Source organism: Mycetomoellerius zeteki, unplaced genomic scaffold, assembly GCF_001594055.1.
Source record: "Mycetomoellerius zeteki isolate Tzet28-1 unplaced genomic scaffold, Tzet1.0 scaffold328, whole genome shotgun sequence".
NCBI classification, from domain to species: Eukaryota; Metazoa; Arthropoda; class Insecta; order Hymenoptera; family Formicidae; genus Mycetomoellerius; species Mycetomoellerius zeteki.
This window is the reverse complement of record NW_017257314.1, coordinates 177,403-187,992: the sequence shown is the minus strand read 5'-3', so window position 1 is coordinate 187,992 and position 10,590 is coordinate 177,403. Positions and strand designations below refer to the sequence as shown.

General features: G+C 34.6%; 1 protein-coding gene across 5 annotated transcripts; it reads right to left on the bottom strand.

The window, feature by feature from the left end:
- Window positions 1-3,116: 3,116 nt before the first annotated feature.
- On the bottom strand, window positions 3,117-7,145 carry Arf51F (ADP-ribosylation factor 6). Of its 5 annotated transcripts, none has more exons than XM_018452052.1 (5): window positions 6,953-7,145; window positions 4,760-4,876; window positions 4,422-4,525; window positions 4,149-4,347; window positions 3,117-4,011 (listed from the first exon to the last, which is right to left on the bottom strand). In XM_018452052.1, exons 2-5 carry the CDS (start codon window positions 4,839-4,841, stop codon window positions 3,869-3,871), a joined length of 528 nt encoding a protein of 175 aa, XP_018307554.1. In that variant the 5' UTR covers window positions 4,842-4,876; window positions 6,953-7,145; the 3' UTR covers window positions 3,117-3,868. The 5 variants fall into 5 exon arrangements, with proteins under 5 accessions (XP_018307554.1, XP_018307553.1, XP_018307555.1 ...); XM_018452051.1 differs by having other exon boundaries at window positions 4,760-4,871; XM_018452053.1 differs by lacking the exon at window positions 6,953-7,145 and adding an exon at window positions 5,225-5,751 and having other exon boundaries at window positions 4,760-4,871.
- Between the last annotated feature and the right edge of the window lie 3,445 nt (window positions 7,146-10,590).

The window sequence follows — 10,590 nt, the reverse complement described above, 5'->3', positions numbered from 1 at the left end:
TGCGGCAATAATTTGAGAAAAAAATATTCTTTAAGTATGATATTGTTATTAAAATATCAATATTTTAATATTTATCTACTTTAAGAATTTTATTTAATATAACTTTATTTTTGTAAAAAAATGTAAATCACTTTTTTTTTTAAATTATATACTACTATATAAAACTTCGATAATAACAAGTGTATGAAGTTAAAGTTCTGAAGTTAAAGTGGAAAATATGGAAGATGTGATGCGATTAATATCTCTTTTTACACAAAACTAATTACGATTGTCGAAATAGTAAAACCATGACTCCCCAATAATAAATTTTAACAATATTATTTATTTTATTTTACTACTGGTTCAGTCTTATGTAAATTAGGGATAATATATATTAAAATAAACTAATAAAAAAAAAGTAAACTAAAATATCCTTAGTGCTTCTATACCCATGAATTATTATCATAAGAAATTAGTACATGTTCATTGCATGGTACATATGTATATATACCACAGCATGCACAATTTTAAGAAATTTTTATTATACAAATGATAGTAATATATAATACAAGTACATATATACTTTCTAGCTTCGTCGATTTCCGATTTCGTAAAAATTGCTATTTATATATTGCATTTATTATATATTTATATTCCATATATACACCATAAAACCAAAAAGCTCCTGTTGCACCAGTAAATGCTCCTAATCGAATTTATCTTAATGCCCGAGATTCTTTGCGAACAATCCATTCTTCTTATCCCGAAGAACACAGATTGCTCGTTGATTTAAGGAAGATTCCTAAAGTGTTAATTATAATTTATTTGAATAGGTATATGTAAATAGCTTTATAATATAACATTGGAGGGCCATATAATTAAGAGTGTAACATACTATATACACTATTCAAACAATAGGAATAAATATGTAAATTAACAGAACAGTATGGATTTTTTCGTTTATTGCGCTAAGTCTTCCTTTCTTCTAAGGCAGATATTTCGTTCTCGGAAATATTCTATTCAATCATGGTGCATTAGGAATTCTCTGGCTGATAGCGTCGATCCATGTGTAAGCTGACAGCGTTGATTCACGTGTAATATTATTTCTTACATTCCGAAGCGCTTTAATGAGCCTTAAATTTTTTTGTATGGCCCCTGATAAGATGTACTTATCAAATGTCGTTAATTTTCTAAATGGCAAATCACACCTGGATATTCTTTCTTCTAATCGAAAAGATGCGTATATGTATGTATATATATATATATATGTGTGTGTATGTATATGTAAATAAAAGGGATGACATGCTACTGTATGCTTTTTATCTTGAGTAAAAATCTCCAGCGCAGTTCTCAAGAGCAATCAAAATTTTAGAGTCTCTAACATTGATAATATCAAATTGCCTAAAAATCGTAGTAAATAACACATCTAAATATTTACGAATTTCTTCTATTCTGCAAGACAGTGCAACATAATGTCATAACAAACCTATTTGTTTACCGAACTGAGTTTACAGACTACGTATTTTAGAGTTCGAGATTTATAATCATTTATTGGCCTTTTCATTACTTTATCTCTTAGCTCCAAACACGCGAAATTTATCAAGTTGCTACTCGTGGATGTAATTCACCGTGTAACAAAATTACAGTAATTATCCCTACAAACTAACCATATAGATTTTTCTGTAATGCTGTAAAATTCTTACTATGTTCAGGCTTTGGATATTAGTGAAGCAAAATAGTCGATAATCCTGAATTATCTCTCTGACTTATCAGACTTCAATATGTTGAAAAGTGAAATAGTTTATTTACTTAATAAACTAAATTTATTGAATAAACTAATAATATCATGTAGGATATACCTTCATTGTGTATATAAAAAAATTTAGAATTTATTTTCTTTCTGAAACTTATATTGTCTTCTTGGAGCGACTCTTTTCCTTGCCTATGTATTTTTCTTTTTATCAAAACACCATTGAAATAATATTTTCTATTAGTCCTCGAGAAACTTCGTATATATATATATAATTCGTTATTATCATCTTGCATTTTTTCTTTATAGCATATTAGTGTGGATATATGGAACACATAAGACGCTCGACATTAGCTGGACTATATCAAACATATTTATATACATAAAACTTCATCAATTAACATTATAACATCACATTTAATAATGAGAAAATGACTTCTGCTAAAGCTGATGGTAAAAACGTAACACAATTATATAATATATATTATACGATTAGAAAGGGTGCACAATAATGATAGCGCTACTTGAAACATTGTTAAAAAATGTAGAAATTACGTTCACGAAATTGTACAATACGTAGCCATAGAGTGCAAAGTAATACGTCTAATGTTCTCTGGGAAACCTCCGTATTTCCAAAGCCTGATTATGATTTTTATACAGACGATGCACGCTCAACCTCACACCATCTCTTAAGTAAGATACTTAACATTAATGGTACGGATGCTGAGGAAGTTATACAAACTTACGTCTGAAAAAATCTCTTGTTATAATCCAAGTAGAAGATTATTCATATAACTAAAAACTAAAACGTTTCTCTAACAGTCTAATTCGCTAATGTATCATGGAATGTAAACAAGGTGTCAATGCATTCACAAAATACAAGGTATGTATCATCACTGTTATTTACTTGTAACTTAATTTGATTCGATAATCATAAACAAACATTTTGTGAACACTTGTTAACTTCTATGAATCAGTTATGAATCTCGAAGTATATTCTTACTAGTCTTACTCTATAGATTATGCTATGAGAAATGAAACGATTTCGGAAACATTTATCTCATCCGTTTAAAATGTCCTTAACGACCCGATCGTTGCCTAGTACTAATATGCTTTATTATCCGATATTCACTTAAATAGTAAAAAATATTGGCAGATTCAATGCTGTTATGTCTTTGAAACATTGTTTTCTTTTCGTTTTCTTTTTTGGTTTTTGAGCTCACAATATCAGTAAACCGATAACTCCTTATTGCATTATTTCTTATTCTGCGATTTGTGCGTAATCATAACAATCGGTAAACAATATGAAAGAGATAAAAACTAATTTAAAAACATACACAAGTTTGGAAGACATCACAAAAAGAAAATAAATGAAAAGTTTTTCGGCAAAAAACTCTAAACAACAAGGATGTTTATCAACAGAATCTTGCTGTACTATATAAAACCTCGATATAGGTATTTTAAATTTATTCACGTATTATACTCACGGGCTATATGTATGAATATTATATAATACATTAGATAGCATTTTGACAACAAGATATTACGAAGTTAAAAATCTCTAGCTGCATTCAATTAAAAACTTGAGGTACTTTCCGCTCAAATAACAGTTAGATAGATATTAGATATGATCCTGCACACACACAAAGGTAAGTTATACAGTATACTAATCCTTGTGAATCCGTGAACCTCTTAATATCATAACTAGATTCTCGTAATTTTTTTTAACTTGTACAATTTGTGTGTCTCATGAAATAGTACACTTGTGTGAATATGTTACATGTACATAGAGCGGTATTAAACCCGCTAGCATAATTTTATCCGGTAATTATTTCCATGAAATGGGATAAATAGCTAGTATAACAAAGGTCACACGTAAACCCTTGGTACCTCGTTTACAATAAATTACTATTCCCCTAGTAGCGATATTATTGGAACACACCATTAATAGTCGTCTTTATATTATTCCTTTTTTTCCTTTTTGCAACTGTACTAGTAAAAAAGATGTCGTCAAATGTATCATTGTCAGTTGTTGTTCGTCTTGATGTGGAGCCTCCATATGATAAATTAAAATAAAAAATACAAAGCAAACGTATATTCTCTGTATATATAACTAATTTGTGAAAAATAAATATTTGCTCATAATTTATGATTACTGGTTAACCACGTAAGGCCTTCATAAAGCCCGTCTCCCGTTGTGGCACAAGATGGCTGAACGTACCAATTTCTATCTCGTATCCTAGTTAATCCCAGTTTCTCTTGTATTTCGTGCGGTTTCATTGCTAAAGAAAAACAAAATATGGACGAAAATTCGTATGTTGTGCTAAACTATATAAAGATAACTGTAGCACATATATACAATGCATCTACTTTACTATTTATAATTACTAACAAATATCGTAATGTAAATATGACTTACCATCCGGAAGATCTTGTTTATTAGCAAAGATTAAAATTATTGCATCACGCATTTCCCTATCATTAATGATTCGATGAAGTTCTTGACGGGCTTCGTCAATTCTATCTCGATCCGCACAGTCTACTACAAAAATAAGTCCTTGCGTTCCTGTATAGTAATGACGCCATAATGGACGTATTTTATCTTGACCACCTACATCCTAAAATTAACAGAAACGTTTCATTTAATTAAGAGCAAATAATTTACACTTTTACAGAAAAGCTTCATACTTACCCACACATTAAATTTAACATTCTTATAGGTAACTGTTTCTACATTGAATCCTACAGTTGGTATAGTTGTCACAGACTGTCCTAATTTAAGTTTATACAATATTGCTGATATAATTACATTAAGGAAATAAATTTATACAAAAGACGAATTGAAATATTTTTTTATATATTACCATACATTATATAATATACAATTGGTTCAATTATAAAACTGTACAGACAAATTATGTAACGTCTTGCTTAACGATAGAAAAAAAATCAAAAGTACAATAAATGTAGGAATAATAAACATGATTACGAAATAAATAAGACTCGTGATTACAGTGTCGCAAAGGATACTAGTTTTTCCTGCTGCATCCAGTCCTAACATGAGGATACGCATCTCCTTGTTGCCAAAAATCTTTGACAACAACTTGCCCATTTTGCCAGCTGTATTCTACGCACCCGGCACCTGTACTTCACAAAGTGCAACAATGTATAATTAACGGTTTGTCTGAAATCTTAAACTTATCTAACAACATCGCGTCATTCTGTCATCGCGGTTCTCGGATATTTTCTGTCATTACCACAATAATCGAATACATGGATGCATTTAACAAAACGCATTCACATACAACAAGTTTTGGGACGATATTAAGTTAAGATTTTGCGGACGCGTAAAAACCAACGGTAACGGATCGGTCTGTCGCGTAGAGGAAAGAAGAGCGAAGCTCGCCGTATCGTATTCGTGTCAAGCTTGGCGGAAATCGACGTGGAAATCGTTTAAAGCCCACGTTTAAATCCCACGTCTTATCTGTGCATTACCGCTCTTGATCGCGCGGAATCGATCGACGGTTACCTCGGCGTCTAACCTCCGCTACGAATCTCTCATCGCGGTCGGACGTGCACTGGAGATGACCTGCGGGCGCGACGCGACTTCGATTCTTCGGTAACGCGGATAAACAGAGACGAGGCAGCGGCCAACACTTCTCCTAACCTATCCTATCTGCGTGCGCGAACATCATCGGCTACCTTTTTTCCGCCACTGACCGCCACCGCCACCACCATAAGCACAGGGTGTAATCCTCAATGCGTCGCGCGGTATTTGCTCGTTTTAGCTGCACTTTCTGCATTCAAAATAGATCGCCTCGTTCGTATCCCTCGCATTTTCCCTCCGTTTGTTCCCACTATAAGATCGAAAAAAGTATTATTTGAGTAAAAACGACAGCTTGATTCAAAAACTCGCGCGTTGATAACATTGGCTGCTTTCCATTTTGGTGACATAAGTCGACATAAACATCATTTTTATCTTTCTTGGCATTGAGTGAGTAACAAAGGTACAAAAAGGTGTCGTTTTACCTTTGTTACTTACTGAATGCCAGAAAGATAAAATGATGTTTGTGTCGACTTGTGTCACTAAATGAAAAGTACCTATGTGGATCTGTAGATGTATAAATGTATATTTTATATAGAAAAAATTATTTTGATGATAATTTTATACAGAATTATTTCGTAGAATAATCGTGAATGGGTAGCAATCATATATAACTTTTTCCTTAGGACGGAAACGTGAAAAAAGAAAAATTTCATCTTCGATGATGGTAAATATTTTTACTCTTCATGTTTCCGTTTTAGGAAAAAAAGTTACATAATCGCTTCCTGGTCTCTGTATATTTATTATTTTATTTAATCCGGTCTATATTTGAATTAATGAAACACGTCGCTTGCAGAGAGATATAATACCTATCCTTTTAATTTGATCTGTACATTTAAAGCGCATTCCTGATCGCTTTTGATTAATTTTGGTATGGTATTCAAAATGAAACGGACGTATAATCAAGTTACAAAAAGGAGAGGAGGAAAGGGAAAGAAATGTGGGAAATACAAACCGAAGAAACTTATTCAAAAATTTTATATTTAAAACTCTATTATTTAAAAATTTATTTGGAAGGAGAGTGTAACAAGTGCAGCTGAAACATACCTATGGAACGCGCATATATTCAAGTCGTCGAGATCGACAGCCAAGGTGCAGAAAGTGCAAAACGAAAGGAACGAACGGACGGACTGCTCCGCTCCGCTCCTGACTCCACTCCGCGCCACCCGAGACGGAAAGGCGTGTTCATGTGTGGGCGATGAGACAGGAACGAACATTTTATCGGGCTGCGCTAATTCGTTCTACACGTCAGGAATGTCAGAATTGTAATACGTACCAGGTTCTAAGAGGAACAGATAACTAGCTAGATAAAAGAGCTTAGAGTAAGAAGAGTCGAAGACGGAGATAGAATTCGCTTTGACGTTCGCGGGCTATCGATCGTTCACGACGAAGACATTTCCAGACAGTCGTGGAAAAAATGTACTTTCGTTTGCAGCAAGTCGCGCTCGCGATGGCTCGCGATGGCTCGCGATTCGCCGTTTCGAGCGGTGGCCTATGGCATGCGGTTGCATGCGGTCAAAAGGAGGGGTTGAGCAGAGATGAGAGAGACGGAGAGACGAAGAGATCAGCAGAGACAGAGGGAGAGGGACAGGAGCGCGAACAAGCGCGAAGCAACTCACCGAAAAACATCTGCAGAGTAAAACGAGTACTTGACTGTTGATAATACTACACGGACACATCACAATAATGCTGCGCATAACTCTCTGTCGGTCGATTTAACCGTTTCTACCTGGTACGCTCACGAAAAAGCGTTATTTCATCGTCGCGTCAGACACGACACGACACGGCAGCATTGTCGTCGTCACGTCCCTCCGTAAAGCCGTAAATTACAGGAATTACGGGGCGCGCGCCGCGCAGCGCCGCGCAGCGCCGCGACGTTTGCGTCCTTTGCTTTGCAGTCGTTGGCCGGTTTGCGTGACACCTCGCGCTATCGCACGTCGCTCAACGAAACTAACAACCTTCGGCGAGATCTCGGTAGATATTACAGAATTGTTTAGTTCTGCACTTTCCGCACAAGAGAATGTAATAAGTATATGTATAGATTTCCACAATAAATTGTAATACGATTGGTAGGAAATTGGATTAGCAAGAAAGTGATCATGTTGAAATTTTCTTGTTCCTAGTCGTTGTTTTCTTCGCACGCTCTATAAATTTTAAGGAATAAAAAATGTCGAATATGAAAGTGTGCATATACATACATATATATATATATGCGTCCGTTGCAGGTGTACTCTCCACATAAGAAATACAGTTTGGCGGTATCTTTGTTTGGTTAGGCCGGAAAAATGAATGACGGATCGTGATCGATTCGAAGTATGATCGACCGCGGGGTTTCGTCCTGGTCCCCACTACTGGACTCATCATTAAGGCGATGTAGTGGGACCTGCCTTAGATGCCCGAGAAAGTATTAGATCGGGATCTTATTTAAACGGAATTCGTGTAACTTGGGTGCTTACGAGAAACCGCGCGAGACCCGTGAGACCTCTGGGGGCGAGCCGCCACAACAGTAATCACACAATGATCATTTTAGTTTCAACAGTGGCAAATAACAAAGATTCACTGTTACACTGTGTCTCTTGCTGGAAAACATCCTATATTTGATATATAAATAGTAGTTCGAAAAGGAGAAGAGAAGCGCAAAATACAGAAAGCGCGTCTAAAGCGAACGTACATTTGTAACTTTTGTAAACTTTTTGGAAATAGAAAGATCTATTCACTTGAAAGTATATAAATAGTATCTGTACATATTATATGTACATAATATTCTCCATTTTTTCTTCAATGCGTTGGAAATAAAGAAAAATAGTAAACACATATTCAAACATTTAAAGAAAAAAACAGATAACAAGCAAAGTTTAGAATACATATGGCTAAAGCTGGTACAGAAAAAACTTCAACAGTAAGACGTATGCAATAGACAGACAAATCGGCCAATTACAATAGAAATAATAATAATATAAGCAGTAACAAATCCAAAATATTGATCTGCTTCCCAGGTAGAACACGGAGTCATAATTAAGTCATAATGATATCACAGAACGTCATCATGACGTCATTTGATACCTAAAAATTGACTTATAACTCGCTTTTAAGTGACGAATGAGGTCATAATGATGTCCTCATGACTTCCGTGTTCTATTGTACTTGGGTTACTGCGCTTATGTTTTACTGTTAAAATTTTTTTGTGTGCCATTAGCTTTAGAGTTATAGATCGTCACACTTTTTCTTCGGATAACACACATACTACATTGTCTCTCTACAAGTCTACAACTTCAATACATCTTTATGATTTATAAACTATTTCAATTCCCGCAAGTTATACACAAAAAACGAGAAAGTAAAGCGAAATTTTCTGAAATTTGTGAAATCTGTTGCGGGAAATAATCTTATCGAAATACGAAGTATTGAAAACGATTGTTTGGAGAAATAATTATTGAAAACAGTTACGAGGAAAGCTTCTTCTCGAAGCTTGTACAAACATTCTTTTTACAGATGTGATTTCTGCCGAGTCTATTCGTATTCGTAAAAAAGATTTCATCGCAGATTCCTCTTGTTAGAAGATATTCAATCGACATCAACTATATATGCACTCAGAGAAAAAAGTCGTATCAGTAACTATAAATTTGTAGTGAAATAGCGCCTCAACTATATACATATTATTAAATTCTAATAAGAATACTAGATTAAGTGAACTAAGAAAATATAGTACATTAACCATATAATCAATTGATAAATGGTTAATATTACTATATTTTCTTAGTTCACTTAATTTACTTATTGTTGTTATTAAAGCTTTATAATACATAGTTACAAATTTGTGTATGCATTTCTTATTTATTTTTGTCTTCCAAGTTTGAAACCAACGCTGCGCCTTTTATCGTAAGCGAGTGATTTCCTCCTTAGGGGAAACTGAACTCCGCTACGTCCCTCTGGTGACAAAGCCGCGTACTACTCGTACTGAGCGACCCTTTAAAAATTTTTGTCTAAACTAGAAAAATATAATTGTTATATCTATTTGCATGAAGTCCAAGTAACTACTCAATGTAGTTGAGTCACTATTTCACTACCAATTAATAGTGCATACAATTTGTTACCGCGACTATATTTTTATAATATTCAGCACTACTTTAGTTTCTATTACTTTGTAAAACTAGTTACAGGTACTTCAATTGCAAAAGTTGTCAAATTTATAGTTGCTAGAAAATTATTTCGTTTTCTCTCAGTATGGATGTAGCATAAGTAGCATTGTTATAATTTGACACAATGTGACTCTTAAGCAAAACACAAACCATCGTGATATTAAAATGACTCCAAAATGATCATTAAAAGTCACTTTACAATTATTTACGATTCATTTTTGCGTCATTTTGACGTTATATGATTTGTGTTGTTTTGTTTGAGATGTTGCATTATATTTATATTGTGTTGAGTGCGAAATTGTAATATTGATGTTATGCTACTTTTAGATGATGTCGATTGGCTGTCGAAGCTCACGATCTCTCTTAGCAAGCTGTAATAGCGTCTTCAAAAACATTTCCAAATGGACTTTGTTATCGAAAATGCCGTATATACCATAGAATATATACAACATAAAACTTGCAGACAAAAAAAGTAGCTTTGCAATCGTTGTAAGATTCTTCAATATAAGTAATTGATTTATATACATTTATGGATCAATTCTAAGTAGAATCGTAAGACTCGTAACGTGTTCTCGTAAAACTTGTATATATAAGAACTTATGACTAGTATTCTAATTTTATGCGTATGTATCGTATAAGACACACGATTATTCGTAAATATCTACGATTTTTTGTAAATTTTATGGCTAGTAAGAAGCTGTCTGTAAAAATATTGTATAAAGGTATAAGCGTTTAAAAATTCTTACAAGTCTTACAAGAATATATTACGAGCATTACGATGTTGCTTAGAATTTAGGCATTAGATTCAGTGAGGGACTAAGGGCAACACCGATCGTATTAAAGAGTTTTTCAATTGCAAAGTTGATTTTTCTGCCAAGTGCAACCGATGGCGCGAGTTTTTTTCACGACGTCATTCGTTCAAAAGTTTGTAACGCTCGCGAAGGATTTGTACGTGGCGTGATATGGCGTGGGCGCCGACACCTCGTTTTATCTGACGCGAAACGAGGCGCGGCGCGACGCGGTGCAGCGCGGTGCGATGCGGCAAAGTAAGGCGAGGCGAGGCGCGGCGCGGCGCGGCGCGGGAGGCGAGGCGAGGCGAGGCGAGGCGAGGCGAGGCG